Source organism: Aulonocara stuartgranti (assembly GCF_965226115.1).
Source record: "Aulonocara stuartgranti genome assembly, chromosome: 14".
Lineage (NCBI taxonomy): Eukaryota > Metazoa > Chordata > Actinopteri > Cichliformes > Cichlidae > Aulonocara > Aulonocara stuartgranti.
In genome coordinates, this window is record NC_138950.1 from 40,417,560 (window position 1) to 40,443,491 (window position 25,932).

General features: G+C 43.4%; 1 protein-coding gene across 1 annotated transcript; it reads left to right on the top strand.

Moving 5' to 3' along the window:
* Positions 1–5,401: 5,401 nt before the first annotated feature.
* Positions 5,402–22,606, top strand: LOC309686928 (uncharacterized protein; the record flags this gene model as incomplete). The annotated part of the gene is made up of 11 exons (XM_082501601.1): positions 5,402–5,765; positions 7,816–7,934; positions 8,544–8,568; positions 8,856–8,902; positions 9,032–9,179; positions 9,273–9,576; positions 11,993–12,098; positions 16,623–16,769; positions 17,202–17,262; positions 17,826–17,989; positions 20,586–22,606. The coding sequence occupies 11 exons, from the start codon at positions 5,402–5,404 to the stop codon at positions 20,607–20,609; spliced, it is 1,509 nt and encodes a 502-aa protein (XP_082357727.1). The 3' UTR covers positions 20,610–22,606.
* Between the last annotated feature and the right edge of the window lie 3,326 nt (positions 22,607–25,932).

Here is a 25,932-nt window from a genome sequence, read left to right on the forward strand (position 1 = left end):
GAGTTTTCAGAATTCAGCGTATATTGCGGGACAGACAGGATCCTTTAGCTCAGCGTGACAGTGTGCTCATAGAGAGATATCGATATTCCCGTGAGGGTAATATTCACTTAACCAACTTGTTGACGAGGGGGTGCAGGACCACCACCTGTCTTTTTTTGCTCTGCCCTTTTCTTGGTTGCTGTTATGAAAAAAATAAACAGATTATTTCAGGGTCTCTTTCCAAGAGACTAAAAGCAATATAAGTGATAAATATTACCATTCTGTAGCATATTCTTATATTTCACTTTTACTTGTTCCCATGTTCTAGTGGGTCCTGTTGTGGCTCTAATGTGAAAGGGGATATAATATAACATATTATAATATAATATAATGTAATATAATATTGGATAATATGGTGTGATATGATAAATCTACCCTACCGCCTACTGGTGTTGGCCAGAGGGGCCGATGGCGCGATATGGCAGCCTGGCTTCTGTCAGTCTGCCCCAGGGCAGCTGTGGCTACAACTGTAGCTGCCTCCACCAGTGTGTGAATGTGAGAGTGAATGAATAGTGGCATTGTAAAGCGCTTTGGGTGCCTTGAAAAGCGCTATATAAATCCACTCCATTATTATTGTTATTATTGAATTACTTACGAGTTTAATTTGTCAGCAACTTCCTGCCAGCCCTCTCTCCTTGCTTTTGCAGCCTTTGCAGTGTTCCCTTGCGTTTTAATTAAACTCTGAAACTCCTGAAATCCCTCACTCAAGAGTTCTTGCTCTGCTGCCGAAAAATACCGAGCGCTCTCCTTCGACATTTTCGCCGACCAATCAAAGGGTTGCCGATCAATGTTTCTACTATCGATGCATAGCCCCTGTTAAGCCACCCAGTGATCTCACATTACTTCATCCAGCTGTACTAATCGTCAACAGCAGGTGTGTTCGGGGAACCGGAATAGCGAGCTCAGAGTTAGCACGATGATTTGGTCTTGGATGTTTCATTTGATCTTGGATGTAGTAAGCGACGTACGAAGCACAGGGCCCAGGGCTTAAATACATAGAAGGAGCAATCAGGGAATGGACCACAGGAGGGAAACACAGCTGGGGCAAATTAGACCTAACGAGACAAGGAAACGTAAACTGAACACACTAAGATAACAACAGACCTTCAAAGTAAAACAGGAAACACATGACAGTCACGCAAAAACAAAACACTGACAACACCGAAACGTAACAGGGCGATAAATAAACAAGAGAGAAAAGCCGATCAGCTGATCATTGATCAGTTTCATGATTGAAGTAGCAACAGGAGAGGGAGGGGGAGAGGATGAGAGAAGAGGCAGCTGCAGCGTAACGACAGAATAACTCCAGCTTTGTGTCTTTTTCCATCCTAGACAAACTGCGTCCCTTCTCAGCTCAACATGAAACGCGTAATATTTTCTCTGAATGCGGGACGATTGTTTTTTAAGGAGCAGTTGGCAACTCTACTAACTAACCTTATGTTAGGTTTTGAATTGTTGATTGTCATTTATGCTTAGAAATATTTACTCATATATGCTTAGAAGTGTATAATCATTTGTAGATTGAAAGAATGTCTCATCCTAGGAGGTCTGTAACAACTCTGTGTAGCATGAAGAGGGGAGTGCGTTCACTCTTCTACAGAGTGCTCTGGCATAGATCACACACCTCCTAGGAGAGATCGTATCTTCTCTTGCTGATATATGGCATAGCAAACACACGTATATATCTCTTTAAGTATAAGAGCCTTTTGTTCAGATGGACCCGCTGGACTCCTGGCACCAGCTTTGGGGAGGGTCTTCACAGGGTCACATCTTGACCTCACACACACACACACACACACACACACACACACACACACACACACAAAGGCAAGGTACTCTTTGTGTGTATGTAGACGTCATATGTTAATGAACCGATGCATATTCATGTAACCTCAATAAAACAACAGTGTTACGGGAGAACGGACGAGAGCAACTGGGGTCAAGCGAAGGAACGGCGTTTGTCTGGTTCTCTCCCGTGCACGAGAAACATGAAGAACTTTGCCTACTCGTGTCTTGCTTACTGTGTAATTTTATTGCCTTCAACGTTCCAGCGAATAGGTTCAAGCTACAAACCTATCACCTTATGAATAAAATAAAGTTCACTGTCAGTAACATCATAGCACCCGCCCAGCTGTATAGAAACTCCGTCATGCTAGCTAGCATGCAGTACGAGTTATTGTAACTGACTGTAAAAAGTCAACACAACAAAAATAATCTCCATCTAAACTTGGTTTATATCTGACCCAGATGGACTGCAGGTCATAACTTCTTACCTCAAGTTCACCTGACACTCAGACTGGCGGCCTCCTCCTGCCTCCCCTCTCCCTCATCCACCTGCTGGCCTCCACCACTTGTTAATGTTACTGAATCTGTGGAAGCTCTGCGATGCCACCACCAAACAACTGAGTTATTTTTACACACCGGCCATCATCTGGCCAATCCACCACCTCTCATTGTTTATACCTGTCCTGGAATGTGACACGTGTCACCAGTTTCTCCATTCAGATGGGATTGGTGTGAGAGTTTAGGTAACAAGATTTCAATGAGAGGTCTAAATAATAAACCTGAATACAGATCACATGGAAATTCCAGGCATAAATTTAATATAAAAATCTGAGCTGATCTTTCAGAAAATACTGATGATTCATACCAGAGGTGTGGACTCGAGTCACATGACTTGGACTCGAGTCAGACTCGAGTCATTAATTTTATGACTTTAGACTTGACTTGAAAAAATGTTCTAAGACTTGTGACTTGACTTGGACTTTTACACCAATGACCTGGGACTTGAATTGGACTTGAACCGGTTTACTTGAAAAGACTTGATATTTTACCCCAAATATAAAATTTAACTTGCATATTATATAGAGATTGAAAATGTGACGTCATTCAGGGGTAAACCGCAAAGGATTCTGGGAACTCGTGGCAAGAGGTACTAGCGCACGCAGGCTTTCAATTGAAATCAGTCACACAGCGATAAAAAGAAACACAAAAATGTCAAGAAGCTGTTGTATTATTAACTGCAATAGCCGGTCGCATGACAGCCACGGGAAGCCGACGGGTAAAGAGATCGGTTGTTATCGGATTACGACGTTGAAGAGAAATTGTTTGAGCCATGTTTCCGAAGTAACAAAGAGGCGACTGGATTGCAGCCATTCAAAGACCAAATATAACGTCCCAGAACACTCCAGCTCACAGGTTAGTCTGCTCCAAGCATTTACACGAAGGTCAGTGTTTTTTAGTAGTTAATACGTCATTTTCATAACATAATTAGTGATATAGGTTACAAGCAAGTCTGGCGCTGAACAGAAATTGTCGCGTTATGCTCCTTTATTTATTGTGCATAAATAGTGAATTGTCCTGACACAATATTGTGTTTCACTTCTGTTATTATGGTACACTGACAAAAACATATACTTTTATTCACAGGATAAAACAGTTGTTTTGTATCACTAATTGTCCAGTACGATTACAGCATACAATATTATTGTCACTGCTACATTTCTGTGATGCTACCAGAAATTATTTCCACTACTAATTAATTACCGTTGAGCTCAAAGGTCCTATTAATAAACGGTTAAGGAATGTGTATTTATGAAGACGATTTGTGAGATTGGTAAACTTATGATACGTACGATGGTCTTTCGTTCTACACGGTGCATTTCAAGGTCCTGCACCCATCCGTCGGTAAACTGTACCTGGGCTTGTTGCAGTGACCTGAAGTTACTAAACTTCATGAGTGTATGCACTCACTCCAAGAACCGTATGATTATAAATATGCATATAAATGTGCTACAATGAGATAGCTGACTTCATCTAACTAGCAAATGTTGTCCAGGCTACGTTGGTGATGCAGTTTTTTTTAATGTGTATGATATTTTTGTCATGCGATTTTAAAGCTGGTCCTACAACCGCATCCAAGAATAACATGCAGCTTATCTCAGAACTGTCCGTGAAAATTATTCTTGGAGCTAGGTTTAATTGAGCTGCATTTTAAAGAGGTGCAATTTCACAATTTGTGTATATTTTCTAAGTTCACTATTTTGTCATGTGTTGAGAAAAACACAGATTTTAAAATTACATGGTCTAATATTTACATTTAGCATAACTGCAACATGCTTTTTTCGTTTGGACTTGAAATTCAAAGTTTCAGACTTCTGACTTTACTCGGACTTTTACACCAGTGACTTGAGACTCGACTCTGACTTGCCTGACATTACTTGAGACTTGACTTGAGACTTGAGGATAAAGACTTGAGACTTACTTGAGACTTGCAAAACAATGACTTGGTCCCACCTCTGATTCATACACATAACATGCTGGTTATTTGTTTTCTGACAGTTGGTTAAAATTTGCCCTACAGAATAAACAAAAGCTAATTATACAGATAGGGCTTGGCTCTAATATTCCTGATATATTTTATGTACATTAAAGTTAAAGGCACTTAAATTTCTTTAATTATGCTGCCTGCTAGCCTTTAGTGCCACAACAGATAGTGCCCTATCCACATGTGACACAAGTATTACAAGTATTTCACACAGCAACACATACATGTTTTCAACTTATTTTAACTTTTACTTATTTGTCTACATGCTGGGGGAGCTGCTTCTGCTTAGCTCTGCTGGGAATCCTTAAAGCTGTTTGGGACTTCCAGTCAGCAAAATAATCAACCATAAGGCCACCCCTATAAAAGACATTCTGGAGGCGCCAGATGGTTTCCTGTGTCAGCTGAAACACACATTATACAACTTATGAATCGTGTCTTTGTTGCTGTTTTGGTTTGGGGGGGGTCAGTAGCCTCACCTGTCCCTGTACTGTGTCTGCTTTATTCTATTTTGCTTTTCAAATCTGCTTTCAGCACAGACACCAGACATTTCCATTGAAAAGATCTTTTTCAATGGGAATGTCTGCCTCGGGCAGAGTCTTCATCAGCAGTCATGTTCAAGCAGGTCTTACTGGATGCTTTGCATTTGGTTTGTTAACTTCAGCCCTGAACTAACATAGTCAGTCTCTGTGTATAACTGAAGCTTCTGATCACTTACGAGCTGAAATGGCAAATCACCATATCATTTATTTCAGTGCTTCACTGTGAGAATCTCCCCATCACTTAATACACATTTCTATAAGTACATTGCAATAATATGATAATTATGTAAAAGCATAGTTTTCTAGTCTTCTTTTCTCATATTCAAGTATTGCAAGTTATTTAACCGGTGAGAGTAAACGCTGTACTTGAGGGTGAGTTCATATTCTTTCTATGCGAAATCAGAGCAAGAGATTTACAGTTACATTAACATCGTGGGTCCTGTAGCCATTTCTCTCAGGGCGCAGTGTCGGTATAGAGGCCTGCTCTAAAACTGTAATGCAAACACTGCGTGACATTCACACTGCTGGGCGTGGGCATCGAGCAGCAGGCGGGATCGTCTTTGGTGCAGTTCCCGTCGAGCTGCCAGTGGGCAAACAAACAGGTGAGTCCTCAGCCGTGCAGCCGGTCGAGGCTCAGGTTCCGCCCAGCTACAGCAGCTGTCAGGTGTCAGTGCTTCAGTGGTGGGAGCCGTGTGTCGCTAACTCAGCTTTGTCTGTTTACGATATGAGAGGACGGTACAAAATAAATGAGCGCAGGGGCAGACGGGGAGAAGCCGACTCCTCTGCTCTGCTGGGGGACACTGCGGCGGGCTCACCTGTCCCAGGTGCAGCAGTGCGTGATGTGGGAGGCACTAAGAAAGGTAGGCGAGAAGATGTTTTATCTCTGAGGAAAATCTCTGAGGCAGAACATTTATTATTAAAGGACTTTATCGCAGCTCTTGTACTTTTACAGGAACGATGCTCGGCTTTTCTCTTTGTTGTTTGTGTGTTTTATCTAAGGAACTCCTAACAGCTTGTAGTAACTTTACAAACTCACCGGACACGTTTTTGGGTACACCTGTTCGACTACTAGTTACCACAGATATCCAACCAGCCAATGGTACACTGAGCTAAAGAAACACGACTTTAAACGTAGCATGGTCGTCAGATCGACTGTTTGCTGATCTACTGTCAGCGCCTGGGCGTGTGTTGTTTAGAGAGAGCGCTCCAGACAAGAGAAACTATGATGCGATAACAGACATCAGACTTCGAGCTTGGTCCTGCACCATGAAGCCAGGACTTCTTTACGTTTTTGGATTGACCCTAAAATCAGCCTAAACAGTCACATGAAGCTGGTTATCAAACGAGCTGTGGGCCACTTTAGTGTTCAAGTGGCACAAAAACAACCAAACAAACAAGAAAACAGCCACAAATATTTCAGAAAATGTTTTGTTTGTTTGTTTTTATTTCAAATATTGTATAAATAGACTCTTAACTAACTGAAGTCTTTCATTGAACAAACAAACAAACACACTGGTCCCTGTCATTGTGTTCATATTTAACAAAATCAAACTGCACACATGAGTTTGTGACTCTCTCACTGAGCGAACACAGCCTCAGCATGTTTGTGCTCTCTGCTCATATTGGTTTCAAAAAAGTCCCTTCAAGGGCCAAACTGCCTTACATTTATTCACATCGGTATACGGGCCACAAGTAGGGCCGACATGGGCTGCATGTGGCCCCCGGGCTGCGAGTTTAAGACCGCTGTACTAAATTCAGATTTCTGCAGCGCATCCATGTGAAGAGGGTGACGTTGGCAGCATGTGGCCAATCTTAAAGGGTCGTTTAATGGATCATACAACCTTTTTTTGCACAGATAGTGATCGCCTACTCCAGAGAGGTTAGCAAATGGTGATTGGAAATCTATAAAGAATCTAAATATATAATAGTCAGATATAACACTGTGGTTAATTATTAATCTGGGGGCACAGAGTGGTAAAATAAACATTTTATTTCCAGTGAATTATTTTAATACTGAGCTCTCAGTCCTGCCGTAGACGTCTATGGTGACAGGTCAGAGCTCTGAAACTTTAGCCTGCATCCATTTAAACGTTGAAGCTTACTGTTCCACAGCCCGATGAAGGAGGCATGGAAACTGGAACAAAGTTTGGAATTCTAGAGTCCTGACAACCCTGCTAAAAACAGGAATGTGAGGATTCACTTCACTCATCTAAAGGTGTTGTTTAAATGGGACCTGCTTCGTTCTGTGTGCATGTTTGAGGAAAAGACAAAAGCAAAGTGCAGGGAGCTGAGCTTGTACAGGTTACACTGTGAGCCACTTTACTCTTATCAGTCTGTGTTATGCTGTTTATTTATTTTGTTTGCTTCAATGCATTTTATTGAGCTTTTTTTCTCTTTTATTGCAACTATATTTAGCCTTTAAAAACATATTTCATTTGATTGTATTTACTTGAGCTGCGTTTATTCTTTCTCTTTGACTGAGCTCTTTTCATTTCGGTCTTATTTTGAAAAGTTCTTCGACTCTATGCAGGCGTATATGTTGTAGGTTCTGTTGACTTTTTGGCATCTGTAATGCAGAAGTTACCCGTCATTTAAACCTGACGCTATACTGTGTTCATGATACACTGACATTCAGATAGGTGTCATACAGTAGGTGAAGCACGGCCACATCTTACAGCTACAAGTCATTATGTGTTAAATATGACACTGTTGAGTGTTAAATGATCACTTTTGACAGTGTTATATTTTTAAAAGTAACCTAGTCAGAAGATTAACAATGGCTAACACTGAGCAGTGCTGGTTTTCTAACATTTTGAGTTACTTTCCGGTTAGAAAATCAGCACTGCTCTGTAGAGAGCTGGTTCTGTGTCATGGCGCCACAGCAGTCTGATCCTTCATGTTTTCCTGCAGGTGCCAAACGTTCCATTTATGGTAACGACAAGGTCTACCTCGGAGTCCGTGTCAGAATGCCAGTAAAGGATCTGCTGAGAAACATCCGCCTCACTCAAGGCTGTGGCCAAGATTTGAAGGTAGGCTTGAGGTTCAAAACACACGCGTACAATAAAAGTGTGACAAAGATACAGCCGCACAGAAACACATTTCACTGCTTGGAAAAGGAAATCTTGTGTTTTCTGAAATCATAGTGAGGTTTACAAGTTCCCCCAAACGCTGCACCAACTGAAGCCAAGGCAAAATAAGAAAGTGCGTGTAACATGTGACATGCTGTAGTCATCAAATGTGAGATTATGACAACAGCGTCTTAATAACTGATAACTGCAGGCAGCAGCACACAACCGGCTGCCGATCACACCCGTTTTATCCTCAGGTAGAGAACTGACCGTGTTCATAATGTGCAGCCGAAAACTGATCTAATGTATCGTCTGCAGCGTGAGCTCACTTCTCAGACGGCACGATGGTGGTGCTGGCTGTTTATGAGCTGAAAGTAAAGGTTCTGTTAATCATGCTTAAAGAGTGAAAGTGGCTTTGCATTAGGTTCACTGTAGGGTCAAAAAAATACTGCATGAATAGGTAAAAATTGGACTTCTGTATAAGTTCTGTATAGTATTATATTTAGATTTATATTCACACTGACGCACTCTTTGTTTTTATCCCTTCATCATCCAACTGTGTGAATGCAGGACAGATGCAGCAAAACAGCCAAAGGTCAGTGCAATCTTTATTTAACGCGGCAGTGTGCACCACGGAGGAGGTCGTGTGTTGGGTTGGTTGGCTTCTTTGCATGAAAATGTTGGCAGTGGTGGGGTTAGCCTATGTTGGATGGATGTGCGTCATCTCATGCGTGATGTTAAAGAGAATTTTCCGTCGTGGCAGATTTATAGTGTTGTTTGGGGGTGTTATGGTGTCACGCAGGCTTTTGGGCCTGGCTTAAGAAGAAGCCAAACATCCTGCGTAGAGGTGTGCTGACTTATACTTGACTCTTTGTTCCTCAGGAGACTTAAAACGAGCTAAAACGAGCTCCAGGCGCCGAACTGTCAAGGTCAGTGTTATAAAAGACAGAACTCTGCTCCACCCAGAAGGTTTCAAAGTGCAAAGCTTTGGTATGCTGTAAGCTACATGTCATTTTGAAGAGCAGCTCAAATACTCTGCAGTACTCTTTGGCTTTCAGACACAACAGCCGTCACAAAGCCTGGAGGAGCTGTCAATCATCGTCGAAGTACTGGAAGAAGATCTCAGGACTGGCAGCAGAAACCCATTGTCTCCCCCACCCCTGTCCCCCACTGATCCACCAGTTTCTCCTCAGCTGTCTCCAACTGGTAATATGTTTTTTAAAGCTACTCCTTAAAGTGAGACTGTGACTGGCAATTACTTCCACCCTTGATGTACCACGCTGTCTCCGCTCGGTGCAGGACTTAACGGTGACGAGTACGATGAAATCATTCCCAGCCCCCCGTCCTACATGACCTACTCCCCAGGCACAGCAGAGTACCACCAGACCCCTCCTGGCTTCATGTTTCCCAGCTGCCCGCCCTCGATCTTTGGAATTGTGAGCAAAAATGGTGAACAAAGGCAGGAGTGGTTTGGTCCCAGGAATTACAGTGAATATAACGTGAACGGCGGCGCTTTCTTCTGGACACAGCTGCAGAAAGAGGAGGGCCAGCTGAGGGATGTCTGCGATGCAGAACTGCTGTCCGCTGATGAACATGGCAGGACGTAAGTTTGATAGAAGACTGTCTCTGTATGTATGTTAAAGGTAATGGCCACCAAAGAGGAGGCGCTTTTACTGTTCACCTTGATTGGACGCCCACGAGCAAAAAAACTAGCTGAAATTTTCAGGAGACACAGAGGTGAAATGAAACTGCAGTAATGTACAGTATGAAATATAAATGTTGTTGTTGAACATTAAGTCTCATACATCTATCCTAGCAGAGCATCTACTGACCAGAACTATTTCAAAAAAGAGCCCTGAGGGTAAATTATTCGTGTGGACCAGATCGGGGTTAGTCAGCCGTCGTTATTGCACGGCTGCAGATTACTTTTTAACTTTTTAACAAACTAGAGCATTTAAGCTAGCCAACACATGTCATTAGCCTAATGCTACAGTTATTTTACAAATATAAAAACGACTGAAGAATTAAGAGTCAAAAAGGAACCAGACGATACTACGACTCGTTTGTCCTCCTGCAGTGGTAGGCAGGTTAAATCGTTTACGACCACTGTCTCTCACCTCGCACCGACGGCTGGGCTGCACGGTCCTGCACACGCAGTCGTTCCAGCTTTTACTGCAAAGGGACAGATTTTTACTACACTGTAAAAAAATTGTAATTGTAATATAAAAGTATTTTACTGCGTATTTTACAGTTTTGTACTGTTTTTCTTGAATATCATTAAATTCACATAAATAGACTGATTTTACATTTTTACTGGTGATGGTCAGAGGGGAATAGTAAAGTGGAATTGTAAAGCGCTTTGAGGGTCTCATAAAGCGCTATATGAATGCAATCCATTATTATTCAAACCAACTGTTAACTGTATATTTCTGTACATTTAATGGTAAATGGCCTGTATTTGTACAGCGCTTTACACACCCAGTCATCCACACATCCACACACTGGTGATGAAGCTACATTGTAGCCACAGCCACCCTGGGGCGCACTGACAGAGGCTTTAAGTATATATTGCTGCATTCATTGACTTTGTTTATAGGTAATTTCATTGTTTAATCACATTAAATTGTTCCTAATTTAATGTTTAAAAGCACGTGAAAAGGCAAAATCCCATGTAAAATTAGGGCAACAAACTGTATTGTCATTACTGAAAATAACCGTATTTTCATGGGAAAGTTATTTCCTGGTATTATTTTGGCGCCCCAGCTGCTGGGATATTACTGTTTTTTAGGAATTTTTTTTACGGTGCAGGGAACCTTATGCTGGAGCTGACAGTCGAAACTGTGCATGTACAGCTGTGGTCAAAAGTTTGCATCCAGTGATCATGGGCAGGAATGTCATGGACGTTCTGGGCTTTTAATGATTTCTTTTGAACTATTGATTTTTAAATTAATAGTTAAATTTAAACAAGAGCTGGGCGCACTCGTTTGAATTTATTTGGGATTTTCTCTAATCCACACAGGATCAAAATATGCATATACCCCCATTAATACTTGTCCCTTAGCATGTTCACCCTCAGTGACATCCGTTTGGCAGACATTAATAAGCTACTGGATGAATACTTGCTCACTCTGCTTGGCAGATAACTATAAATCTCTTGTCTTAGCAGCAAAAAGATAGATGCACTGGAAAATCAACAAATGTGTCATTTAGAAAAAATCTGTATGCGTTTGTATTGAGGTAATGGGCCCTTTTCAAAATAAAAGTTTGAGCTTGTTGGCTACACTAACATAATGTACTGTTTTTTTATCATTGTGTTGACATAAAGGTAGACAGAGCCACTGTCTAACTTCAGCTTGTGATCTCACCTTTAAAAAATCCAGATGGTGCTTTCTAAACTGCAAATTTCGTGTCTTCTGCAAAGTCAACAAGCTGCCAGCAAATTTCTGTTTGGCAAAGATTCATGAGATCTTCTTCTTTCATCGCTCTCTCATTTTTTCAACCATGTACTTACAGGATCCTGTAACTGATGTCTCAGAGCTGTGCTGAAGGATTGACTTGCAAAACCAGCCTTCAACTAGTTTGGTCACATCTGTTGTCGTTCAACATTTAAGTTCCTTTTTTTCAAAGGGCGTTTTGACATGCTGGAAACTCACGCTCGGTTTTTGTCTTCTGCTGTTACTTACGTTCACCAGGGCACTGCTCTAATTAGTCTGCTGCAAGGAGGACACAAAGAAGCTCACTCAAATGTGCAGAAGTCCTTGGACACAAGACAAACTTTCAGTTTACACAGACACAGCTCCAGTTACATTTGCATTTATTGTATTTCATGTATTCGATGTTCGTGTATGAAAACGTTTTTTGTTAAAGAATTTGTCAGACCACAGGAAGAGTAGCTGCCGCAGAAGCTGATGGAGATCTTAATACACAAACAAATAAAGTGTCCATAACCCACCTTTACCCATTTCTGTAGCCCTGTGTCAGTAAAAACTTGAATCGCTTATTTGTGTTTCTCCTTCCAGAATTCTTCACAGAGTAGCATGTGTTGGAAAGAGGGCTCTGGGCTTTGCCATTGCTAAAAGGATGGCCACATTCAACAGCCTGGACCTAAAAGACTCAGATGGCATGGTAAACAGATTTCTATTTTTATGAATATTACAACTATCTGTTGCTTTATACAACATTTCCCTCCAGTGTTTTACAAGCCTGGCAACATGTCAGGCATCATTTTTCTTTGCTTTTAAGCCTGTAACCAGTAAGTTAGCTAACACCACAACGTGACCAGTTTATCAGCAGTACTGGGATTAATAACAGCCAATAAATGAAAATGACAATTGAGTGTTGACATTGCACAGTTTGTCTAACGGGGGAAATCTGCAGTTTACCTCTTGACAACCTGTCGTTTAGAACACTTACAAAAAACAAGTAGTAGCTAATCCAAGCTAATCCGAGCTGATGTAAAACACATGGTAGGTGATGATAATGGTTCATCTGTTTCAAAGAAAAAATACCAGCCAGTATATCAAAATATCAGATTTTTAATCCACCAAATATTGCTATTGGCCTTTGAAATCCTGCATTAGCTAATGTGTCCTCGTGGTTTTTCCTGTTAGCCATGTGCAGATAACAAGCACGGGGGATAAAGACGTTTAAAATATGAACTTAATACTGTGTCACCTGTTCAACTAAGATTCTTCCAGCCCGTTCTCCCTCCTGAGGCGTAATATGATGACGATTTGTCACGTCCCACGGCATTCCTGAGGAGCGCGACAGGTGACCGCCCATGTTTTTGTTTTTTTTTGTTTTGTTTTTTTTGCCTGTCCCGTTTGGCTCTTTTGCATCAGAATTGTTGTCTAAAGGCAAAGAAAGATGCCCAACGGATTTACTTTACCAAACTGACCATCCCAGCCTTGCCGTAATGGTCCATTTGATTCACCTTTTATTGTTTATTTTATTTTCACTTACTGAATACGGGACAGACTTGACTGGGGGAAAGAAGGGGAGAAAGAAAGAGGGAAAGAGAAACAGCTGAGAAGAGGGACGGGGGAGAAGGGCAAAAGACAAAAACCAACAGAACGGGCAGAGAAAAAAAATGCATATATCAATCACCTGGATCACCTGCTGAGAAAGAAAAAAGAAAGCAAGCAGAAGAGAACAAGAGTAATAGAATAAACAACATCACAATGATATATGGGAATATGACAGTAAATACTAAATATTAAACATTATTGTGCAGCACATAAGATCAACAGAACACAGTGTGCTTTGAGGTAGGAGCCAAAAAGGGTGTAGTTTGTGGGTGTGATCACCCGTGTGTACACCTGTGAGCATGGACGCGCTTGTTTTTAAAAGGTTCCTTCATGTAATAATCTGCTAGAGGGTGTGGGGGGGCCACAGCCCCGTCCTCCAGGGCATGAAGCAGGTATGGAGGAGATCAAAACTCCAGACATCCAGAGGCCCCCAGAACACAAGAGACCAAGGAAGACCAACAGAGGGGCAGCTGCGCCACTGTCCCAGAAAGAGCTGAGGAGAGTCCCAGATGAGGGCTCACTCAGCAGCCGCGGAGCAGAAGCCAGGGGGAGTTGCAGTGACGCGCCCGTGAGCTCCGCCGGCAGCCAGCCGTGCCTGAATGACCGAGCCCCAGGCCGAGAGGCCGGGGGCACCCCACCTCCGAAGTGGCCCGAGCGAGCCCCAGGCTCCAGGCCCCGATAAGCGGCCGCCAAGGAGTGAGCCGGTGTGTACCTGGACGCCCACCCCCGGACACAAAGAACCACCAACGCACCGATGTCTGAGGGAGTCCGCCACTGGCAGGGGAAGTGGTGGTAGGGGGAGATAGGCCTCCAAACCTTGGAGGGCCTGAGATGTCCCCAGAGAGGTGGCGTCTGATACCCAACCTGACATATAGACACAGACATACAGGCACACACAGATACAAACATCCATTCCCACCCTCATGCTCTCATATGCACTTACTCCACACTCAACCAACGTGGAGACAGACATAAAGAGACGCTGTACACACGATCACACTCCCCAAGCGTACTCTACAAACCGGGTCTAGGTACCTTTGCCCCTGGAGGGGGAACTGCACCCAGACCCAGGTGGTGTTACCCTTTTCCCTGCGGTGGGGGGAGGCAGACTGCCCCGACTCCGCAGCAGCAGGGAGGCCCCACACTCCAGACTGCAGTCGGACGGCCAACTCCTCCTCCTAGCCCCCCCGCTCCAGCAGGTCGCAGAGAATGGGGGTGAGAGAAGACTCCAAACCTCCCTCCACCTGCTCATTGTAATGTTGATGCATGTGTGTTCTAAGGTGCATTTAAAACCCAGGAGGGCTTGGAGCTACCTGCCAGAGAGCAGCAGGTAAGCGCATAGTCCCTCCTGCTAGCCCTCAATGTCTACGTGTATTTAACATTGAGAGGTGGGCAACGACGCCAGGGGTGAGGGTGTACACCCTGATGGTACTTTGGACTCCGTGTATCGTGCCCACCCCCAAGATCCTATATGTATGTGTAATGAGAGTGTGAGTAATGTGAATGTCTAAGTTGTGGGATAACATTGAGGCAGAGGCAGCCAGAAGGGGACAGAGGGGGGGGGGGGGGTAGCCTCCTCTGCACCCTGGTGACACACCCCTACTCCAAGGCCCTGCATGTGTGGGTGGTTGTGGTGGAGCGGGAAGGGGGAGGCAGCTGGAGATGGGGAGGGAAGGAAGGGAGGGGCAGGTAACCCCTCCCTGGGGCCAGCTCCCCCGCTGACCCCAGTAGGCACCCCCATACTCCGCGACCCGCCAGGGAAAGGGGGCCCAGGCCCATCCAGACCGGGGCCCAGTGCAGCAGCGCCGCCCGGCCCCACAGAGCCCGGGACAGTCCACCCAACCCCACCACAGAGAAAACTGCACCCACCCCACCATCCACTCTTCTTCCAGACTACATAAGACAATAGACGCCCAGGCTGAGATCTTCCTCCACCTCTCCTGTATCTCCCCCTCCTGCAGAGGGAGCTCCTGAGGAGAGGAAAGCTCCTGCAAGGTGTGACAATCTCCCCCACCAGTTGAAGAGCCCCCCAGGTGGCTCGACGCACCGGCGGCACCCTGCTCCAGGGCTGGGCCCCCATGCACCCACCCGCCCACAACCCCGGCAACACACCAACCAGGACCCAAGCCTCCAAGGCCCGGTCCGGGTCCCAGCCCAGAGACGGAGCGCCCCCAGAACCTCACGCCCATCCCGGACCCACCCAGGGGCAGCCAGACTACCAGGTCAGTAACCCACGTCCGTCAGCACAGACCCTCCCCTAGCCCCGCTGCACGCAGCCGCGAGGAAACAGTCACCTGAGAGCCAACAGAGCCCCTAACCGGACATGACCGCTACCCCGGGTTGAGCCCCCCAAGGAAGATGCCTCCGGGGAACCCCCCGACGCCCTAAGCCTGTCCCTACCCCCACACCAATCACAACAGTGAAGGCGGGACCAAACTATGACCCCCCACCCCCACTAGGTGATGGAGCTGATCAAAGGAGCCCAGAGCAATTGATCTGATGTGGTGGCAGAGGCTGTATCAAGACTAATGTAATCTAATAGATAATTTCTATATTGGTTAGAATTAAGATTATTTTTATTTTTCCAGTTCATGAGGACAGTTTTCTTGGCTATGCATAGGGCAGTGAAAACCATATGGGCGATATTCTTTTCTGTAGTGACATTATCTAAGCTGCCCAACAAACACACTAAGGGGGAAGTTGGAATGTTACATTTCAGACACTTCGATAAGTCTTCACATATCTCGCGCCAAAACTTCTGAACTGGTGGACAGAACCAAAGAGCGTGGATATAATTGTCCGGTGAATTGGTTTGGCAGTGTGAGCAGTTGTTGGTAGACGAAAAGCCCATCTTGAACATCCGATGACCTATATAGTGCACTCTGACCGCCCATGTTCTTATGCTACGCGCCGGGTGAAATCCAGGAGAATGACGCTCCCGCAGTAACGCACGCTCCAGCCACGTCTTCCAGCACTAACCATAACCTTATCCCTAAACGTAACCAGCACTTTCACGTTACATACTGTTTTCCCAAACGATTGAACTAAAACGAACGTACATGTGTAGATTCATTCCAAATGGTTCTCATGTTTCCTCATTTTTCCGATCTGGTAATCTAGGGAAGTGTTGGGTGCGCAGAAGCGTAACATATCGGCGATACCTAGCGTAAAATGTTACACTCTGGAAGTGAGAACGTGTGGATTCTTCAGGCACATATGTGACTCATCGCTGTATTTCAAAAAGCTTTCGTATACTTTTTATTTTTGCCGTTGGTTTAAGTGGAGAATGATTGACACCCCCCCCCCCCCCCACCACCACCACCACCACCACCACCACCATGACTCCCTGTGACGCTCCTCTCACCTCCTGCGTACAGAGCTGCACGTATTCAGCTTCACTGTTCTATCTGTGTGTTATTGCACATGTTAAGGTCCATATCAGGTGTTACCCATCAGTATGTAATTAACAGGTAACCACTAAGTCTTCCATCAGTTTGCACAACGTCTTGTTCCTAGATATTGTTTTGCAGCCACATTCATGGTAACTATTCAAAGACTTGAGTGCGTTCTGCACCAACATGTTCAGTTCATAGCTTCATGCTTTCCTTTGCTCTCTGTTCAGACTCCTCTTCTCTATGCATCAAAACACAACCACCACCTGATGGTGGCCGATCTGATCTATCTGGGAGCCAACGTCAATGAGACGAACAACGCAGGAAAATCATGCCTCCACCTCAGCGCTGAGAGCGGCTACATCAGAGTCCTGGAGGTCAGAGCCGTTATCATTTCTGCTTGTATAGAGAAAGAACCTGACTGTGTGACAGTACGTCTGCTGTTGGGCTTTTGCTTTTGTGTCCCATCTTTCTGCACAGTTTACAAGCAAGTCAAGAAGCATTACAAGTTACTGTCAGAGACGAGGCTTAGAAAACAGCTGTGATGAAAAATTAAGGTTGTGTAGTTCACTGTGCAAATTGTTAAAGATATTTAAAAAGTTGCCGTATTTTTATTTTTCTAAAGTCTGTCCTCACAGTACAAACATGTATGACAGAGGGCTCAGGCTAAAGGGCTCACTGAATTCCAGAGTGGTGCTGTAATGTAAGCTCTGGCTGTACTTTGATGCATGGCGTCAAGTTTGGGCTGATCAACCTTTGCTTCTTATCTACTGTATTCAATCCAGATGTATTCAAATGTTTTCTAACAGGTTCTAATGCGTGCAATGATGGATGGCATATATGTGGACGTCGAAGCTACTGATAACTCTGGTAAGTCCTCAAATCTTTAAAGCTTTCAAATCATTTTATTCGTGCATCACTGTTTCAAAAACATAATGAGACGATAAATGCAGAACATGGTTATATAAGAAGACAACACAGAACTAAGAGAGAGAAAAGTAAGAGCTTTGATGCCAAAGACGCCTTTGTCATTGCACGATCTTCTATGTTAGTGTGCCAGCAACATGTCTGTCTTTAAACAGCAGCACTTTCTTTGTGGCTTCCTCTCATGTGCTGTAGAACAAAACCAAAGAAAGACATCTGGCAGTGCTTAAAATCCACAAACAGTGACCTCTTGTTTATTTAATGGCTTTAGTCATTACAGCATGGTTAGCCATGACTGACTAGCCAACTGTCATCAACTAGAATAGAACAAGGTTTCCTTTTTTCATCTTTAACACAAATGAGTGTAAAGAGCAAAGCACGCGAGAACAGAAGACAACAAAACTTCAGTCACAGTGACTAAAAACCTGAAAGCTTCCTGTTTTTGTCTGCAACTGATTGCAGTTATGCTTAGAAGCACCATTATCCTGCAGCCCTCTGTGTTTCTGCAGGGATGAGTGTGGTACAGTGTGCTTCCATTGCTCTGAAGGCCACCATCTGTGAGGTGGAAAGCAACGAATCCCTCGGTCACAGCAAGCTCCGCACACTCCGCCGAGAGCAAATGATGGAGACTCTGGAGTGTGTGCTGCAGATGTGCAGCTACCTTCATGTCATGGTGAGTCTCGCAGTAACCATGAAACACACATTGCTGCAGCACTATTCATACATTGTTTCTTCTGACCTCTCGAGCCAGGTGACATTTACACACTTAAATAGTCCTCACGTATTTCAAGACAAGCTGTTTTTTAAGGCAGCACTAAATTGTAAGAGTATAAAGAAATAACGACCCAGGATGAATCTGAGCTTCTGCGTGGACTTCACACCGAATCATTGGCCCCACTGATGCTAATCAGTTCGTAAGTCTCACACTTGACAGGAGAGACTAATGATTTTATCATCAACTGTAAATAGGCAATTATCCACTCATGCTTCCAAGTTTGGCAGAATGAAAACAAGCAGACTCAACAGCTGACTGAAGGAGTGTAAGAAACATCAGTATTTATGTTCCTGCAACAACAATGTTAGACTTCAGTCCATCCTTCACGGCAGTGTGGGACTGCTGACCAGCCACCATGTGGAGCAAAACATAATGAGAGACATGAAAAGTGCCAACGTGAAACTGATGTTAGTGATTTTATTGGTGCATTTGCAGCAGTGTAAAAGAGACTTGGCAACAGGTTAGAATCAAGTAGCAGAGCGTTCGTGTGTTTGCCACGTCACCAAAAGAATTCATGCACATTCGGCGCTTCGTTCAGCGGTGTTAGTAGGACATGTTTTAACAAATACAGGGAGTGCAGAATTATTAGGCAAGTTGTATTTTTGAGGAATAATTTTATTATTGAACAACAACCATGTTCTCAATGAACCCAAAAAACTCAAAGCTGAATGTTTTTGGAAGTAGTTTTTAGTTTGTTTTTAGTTTTAGCTATTTTAGGGGGATATCTGTGTGTGCAGGTGACTATTACTGTGCATAATTATTAGGCAACTTAACAAAAAACAAATATATACCCATTTCAATTATTTATTTTTACCAGTGACACCAATATAACATCTCCACATTCACAAATATACATTTCTGACATTCAAAAACAAAACAAAAACAAATCAGCGACCAATATAGCCACCTTTCTTTGCAAGGACACTCAAAAGCCTGCCATCCATGGATTCTGTCAGTGTTTTGATCTGTTCACCATCAACATTGCGTGCAGCAGCAACCACAGCCTCCCAGACACTGTTCAGAGAGGTGTACTGTTTTCCCTCCTTGTAAATCTCACACTTGATGATGGACCACAGGTTCTCAATGGGGTTCAGATCAGGTGAACAAGGAGGCCATGTCATTAGTTTTTCTTCTTTTATACCCTTTCTTGCCAGCCACGCTGTGGAGTACTTGGACGCGTGTGATGGAGCATTGTCCTGCATGAAAATCATGTTTTTCTTGAAGGATGCAGACTTCTTCCTGTTCCACTGCTTGAAGAAGGTGTCTTCCAGAAACTGGCAGTAGGACTGGGAGTTGAGCTTGACTCCATCCTCAACCCGAAAAGGCCCCACAAGCTCATCTTTGATGATACCAGCCCAAACCAGTACTCCACCTCCACCTTGCTGGCGTCTGAGTGGGACTGGAGCTCTCTGCCCTTTACCAATCCAGCCACGGGCCCATCCATCTGGCCCATCAAGACTCACTCTCATTTCATCAGTCCATAAAACCTTAGAAAAACCAGTCTTGAGATATTTCTTGGCCCAGTCTTGACGTTTCAGCTTGTGTGTCTTGTTCAGTGGTGGTCGTCTTTCAGCCTTTCTTACCTTGGCCATGTCTCTGAGTATTGCACACCTTGTGCTTTTGGGCACTCCAGTGATGTTGCAGCTCTGAAATATGGCCAAACTGGTGGCAAGTGGCATCTTGGCAGCTGCACGCTTGACTTTTCTCAGTTCATGGGCAGTTATTTTGCGCCTTGGTTTTTCCACACGCTTCTTGCGACCCTGTTGACTATTTTGAATGAAACGCTTGATTGTTCGATGATCACGCTTCAGAAGCTTTGCAATTTTGAGACTGCTGCATCCCTCTGCAAGATATCTCACTATTTTTGACTTTTCTGAGCCTGTCAAGTCCTTCTTTTGACCCATTTTGCCAAAGGAAAGGACGTTGGCTAATAATTATGCACACCTGATATAGGGTGTTGATGTCATTAGACCACACCCCTTCTCATTACAGAGATGCACATCACCTAATATGCTTAATTGGTAGTAGGCTTTCGAGCCTATACAGCTTGGAGTAAGACAACATGCATGAAGAGGATGATGTGGACAAAATACTCATTTGCCTAATAATTCTGCGCTCCCTGTATATTCCCGAGCACTGAATCGATTACACACATAAAAGCTGTAAACAAAAGAATCCATGGAAGTGTGGCACTGCTGACAAAACAAGACATTAAGCACAGATTGGAGAGGCAGCTGAAGGGAACTTCTTGACTTCAGTGCTGTCCGTGTTTCATATAGACTAAAAGTACAAAAGTGACAGGTCCAGTTAATGAGGATTCCAAGCTACAGTACACAGTTCGTCTTCAGTGCTTTAAAACTGAACAACATGGTTCAGAATGCTCTGGGTCTACATCTCCTGCTGAACTACAATTTTCTGTTCAGATTTTTTTGTTTTTACAAATTTGAATTTGAGTGAATTTGAAACGATTAACCCGACTGTCCTTCTTCCTCAGAGGGGGCAGCCCAGAACCGGCTGATCTGCCTGGCAGGGCGTTTCAGAGACCCCGACGGTAACGTTTCGAGTACATTCAGGCTTGTCTTTGTCTTAGAGAGGCTGTAATTACTGGTGTGTGTTTTTCTCTCCAAGCATGTGTTCAGGCCTGTTACAGAAACATCTGACATTCTGTGTTTGGCAAAAATGCCTGACTTGCAATCAGGTGTTTACTGTAACCTGCACAGAAATGTTAGGTTCTCATTAGCTGGTTTCTATGAAACTTCCATTGTTTGTTACATTGGAGTAACAACTTGTCCTCAGTTAGGGTGTCCAGCTGATCCAATCTCTTTAAGCTGTTAATGTCTCAGAGCTCTTTGAGGAGAGCTGTGACATTGTTACCTAGAACAAGCCATGTTGGATCTTTAACCTCTTGAATCCACCAGTCAAGCCTTAGGTTTGGGTTTGGTTAACATCCAGCCACACAAACACTGCTGTGCACGTGTGAAACACTTCATTCAAAATGTAACATCTTCTAGTTTCTGAAAATATGGCTGTTTAGCATGTGGCTAAAAACAAAACCCAGCTCTAAGTCTCGACGGGTGCCGGCGACGTGGTGGACGTTAAGAGGTTAAGAGGCTCTGATACCGGAGGACATTAAGTAGTGCCGGGGGACGAGGAGTCCCTCGATCTCTTGTGCATGTATAACTTTCTTTTCTGTCAAATATCATCTCTGTGTCTGTGAACAGTTGTCACTGATTAGTAATCTGGTTAAACACAGAAATGTACGAGTATTACTTCATTCTTGTTTCGATGTTTGAAAAATGAAACCACGGCAGTGAAAAGAAAAACAAAATGATCAAATAAAGTGTAGTCATGTTCATAAATGACATGAAAGCTCCTGTATGAGTCTTTAAATGTCTGATGTGTTTCCATATGTGCATGTGTAGTTAGCTCGGTCACTGCAGCAGCTGGTACACTGGTTATAGAGGAGTAAAGACTGATGGAGGAACGTGGGCCGCTCTGCAAACCAGTGTGCCTGTGCTGGAAAATGATAAATATTGGGAATGCACCAGTATATTGGCTGATGGATATTTACCAGAAGTGTCCCATTATTTTTAAATTCCCATTGATATTCCTGCATAACTCACCACAAAGCTGAAAATAATGACTCTTAATGCCAGCACTTACTTTAAGCTGTGGTGAAAACGTTAACAAAGTCAAAGTCCATCTGCCAGCTACGTTTGGTGTTCCAGTCACTTATTGCTTTTTGTTTGATGTATTTGGAGAAGAATGTCAGCATGTATGTAAGACAGCTCGTTGTTAGCACGTTAGTTATCCTTTTAGTTTTCCAATAGTGCCGACAACATAAATGTGACATAAAATTAATATTTACTTATTTGTTTGGGGTTTTATTTTTCATGTTCCTTGTTTGTTCAGGTCTGTTTTAATACTGACTTTTTTCCCCAATTTTGTTTAATATGTTTTGACTCTTTGACTCTGTACATGTGAGTTTGAGCCATACAAAGAAACTGACCAGACCAAATATATGAACATATCTGTATATGTATATACAACACAGTCCTGAGCAGGCAGGGAGTCCACCTGCATCATGAATGAGAAACAGTGTATTTCAGGTGCTAATTTTAAACCACTCGGCTTATGTATTAAAAACAAATGACATCCTAGTTTTAAAAAACACTTTCCTTTATTGTATGGGATTTGTACTGCTGTTATTATGGGATATTATATAAGACATGGGGATTAAATGGGCTCAACTAGGGACTCTATGTGTGTTTGTGTTATGTAAGCATTCTGTCTTTTGTTTGTGGACGTGAGCTCCAGTGTACACCTGTGGTTAACATGTGTTTGTTCGTTTGTTGTCTTATATGGAGTGGTGCCAACAATTTGACCTTTGGGTTGTTTTCACACGAGTCATAATGAGTTGGTGAATCATCAGGTAGAGCTGTTCCTGCACGTTTTACACTTGTGTGAACATGCTTTTGCTTTTTAAAAAGGTCAATAAAGTTTGGGTTGAGTAAACTTCACGCTGTCAGGTTCATTCATGCATCCGGAAGGGTTTCAAACGTTTGTCGTGCTTGTTTGACGCTGCTTAGCCAGAGGCTAGAAAGCAGAAGCCGTGAGCATTTCTCAGTGTCAGGCTCTGACAATAAATCATGTTTACGAGATCACATCTGCTGAAACCGTTTACTGGGATCAAACGATCCTCAGAGGACAGGTTCACACACAAACTCTCTGTAGTCATCTCCCCTTGCCCAACTTCTGATTACACAAACATCCAGATTCTGTTCCCACTGCTCGAGTTCTCGTATGAGTCACTGATGAAATGATTTTGAAGCAGACCGTAGATAAAAATGGATGTAGCTAGTGTGAGTAAAGTCTAGTTAGTTCAGCCTAGAGCTGATTGTTTTACCATCAGCGTCTTGATGTTAAACCTGACAACTTTGATCTAACAAGAAGCCTCCTCACACACACACCAGCAGACCCTCGTCTTATGTGTCCTCCTGTGTCTCCAGCAACAAACAAAGTTACTGACTACTCTATAATGAGAACTGTCAATTGTTCCCTTTCAGTTTAAGGCAGAGCCAGCCAACCAGGAGCAGTCTAACATTTGGCATTTTTCCACCTCGGTCACTGCTGAGGTCAAAAATGAGAAATAACCTGATAACCTTCATCTCAGTTCAAAGATGTGACGGGGAGAGGGATCTAAGCTGAGGGGAAATGCCCTTTTGCACCACTAGATGGTGCTCATGACTTTGTCTTTTGTTGCAAATGGGGTTGTGAGGTGCTGTAATACATGCGATACAGTTTATTCCAGTCACATCACCTGGATGGACCCCTGCATTAATCCCTGGTCACTCAGTACTTGCCCGTGGCTCTTCAAAGTCTCCTTTATGGTGGCACAGAATTTACAGCGACTCAGTGTTTCGACCCGAAGCTCAGATTTCCATAGAAGGCCTTATATAAAAATAGTTATGGGTTAGACAATAACAAGCAGCTGGGCAGTACAATGAGACATCACTCACATAGCAGTAAGCAAGTTGGAGGTTTCAGTGCTCCAAACACGCCAATTAAACTGCAAAGACAGTCTATCTGTGGTCTACACCACAGGTATAAAATGTAGTGAAATATACACACACCACACACACACCACAATAATTTACATCTTTGTAATGCATACATGTAGAGACTGATACGGGCTGGGAACCAGGTCCTTGCTGTTATACTTCTGCCTGAAGTCCACTTCCTGGGCACATGCATAATTGGTGCATTGAAATATAAATTCTCCATGGATCCTTGCACTCACCGTCAGATGATGTATGTTACTGGAAACCAGCCATACCTGCTGGACTTGCAGTCGTGGAAAATATATAATAAAAGTCACATCGCAGCACACGTCCAAGTTTCTTTGCATGTTTCTACATTCTTCCAGTCTGCTGGCTGCACTAATGTCAAACATCACATCAGAGAAATAATATGATGCTGATGACTGTGATGTTACAGACTGGTAATATGAAGTTATTTAGTATTAGACTTCAGTGTCTTGCTTTTTTTCTTCACCATTTTTTTGTTTTTTTCACTTCCAGAAGGATAACTGCTCTTCATTTTTATTGACTGGCATCCGTCACTGGGTTAGTTTGAACAGAATCATAAATATCAGTTGCAATATGAGTGGGGGGATTCGGGTGGAGTCGGGTGGGGCCCCATTAAAGAGGTCAGGCGTCTTTGATTGTTATGGCAAACTTTGCACAAATCATTGCTCCAGTTTAAAGCTTGCCAGCTCTCGGGGGCCTCCGTACTGGCCTGGGGCTCCGAGGAGCCGATGGTGGCAAGTAGCACCTCTGCTCCAACCTCGAGTCGTTAAACTGGACTGGACCAGTGTGTGTGTGCTGATCTGACTAATATCCAGAGTTGGTAAAAGTACAGACATTCTGTACTCAAGCAGAAGTACAAATACTACTATTAAAAAATATTACTGTAAAAGTTGAAGTACAGAATCAACTTCTTTACTCCAGTAAAAGTAAAAACGTACAGGCTCTGAAAAGCTCTTTGGAGGATGTTTCTGTTTCTGTGCAAAGCTAACTGAACCTTGTGCTATATTAGCATAATATTAAAATAATATCAGTAGATTTTAATACAAACTTTATTAAACTCTAAATATTCTCATCTTGAATCAGAAGTAAATAGAAAGCAGCTCTATTTTCTTATGCCTACATTATAGTTGGGGACTGTAAACAGGGAAATGTGCACCGCCAGAGGTTAAAGTGGGGAAACTAAACTAAACTAAACTGGTTGTAATGGTTCAGTGTGGGGAAAAGAATCAAACTCACATTCATTTCCAGTAGATTTTCTTAGTGTACAGGCTGTGATCAGCGGAGCTGCTGACACACCTGGATTCAACCAGATGTTTCCTGCACTGACTCTACACTGTTTATGCCGCCTTTACGTTAGACTGGATGAAGTTGGTGTGAAGGTGGAATTCAGTGAATGAATCTGTGCTACACTGTGAGCTAACTGTGACCACGAAACACAGCCACTGTGCAGCAGTCACTGTTCTTTACTTTAAACCAATCACAGTGCAGCAAACTAACCTGTTTATCCTGCACTGACCTGTGAGTGACAGCAGTTAGTCTGCCCGTCGTTCTCATCTTTCTCCATCTCTGAGTGAAGCTAGCACTCTTTCTTTTCTCTCCCTGTGAAATCCAGCAGCTGCACTTTAGCTGAAACACACTGTGAGACAAACGGCACACAGTTTGTGTGTTTGCTGATGTTTGTTGAGTTGTACTTCATTACCCACCACCTAAGGTAATATCAGAGCTGAAACTTTATCGAAAATGAAGCACAAACCTCACCATCACAGACGTTTGTGCTTCATTTTCAGTGAGTGACTGTTCAGAGTCAGTGGTGTCGTCACAGCTGCTACAGCCGTCCGTCTGCGGTAGCTCTCAGAACTTATTACCAATATATCAGGAAACATTGATTCAAACCAACAAAGTGTGGCTCAGTACTCAACAGAAACAAACTCTCACTTTGCTGATAAACTAATGACCAGGGGTGTCACTAGGTTTTAAGGACAGGGGGGGCTTAGCCCCCAAGAGATGCACACGACATGAACGAACGTAGTGAATGAGCACAAAATTTCACAAACAGAAAACAAAGACTGAGAAATTGTTTTCCTACTTTTTTGGACAGATTAAACATCCTAGGCCACCAATAGATCTATTGTTTTATTTCAGTCTGCTTTATAATACAGTACAACAAAAAAACAGAGGAAATGTGTTTGCTGCATCAATAACAAGAAAAAAACTGAAAATAAAAAAGTACATTTTTCTGGCTGCAATCACCAG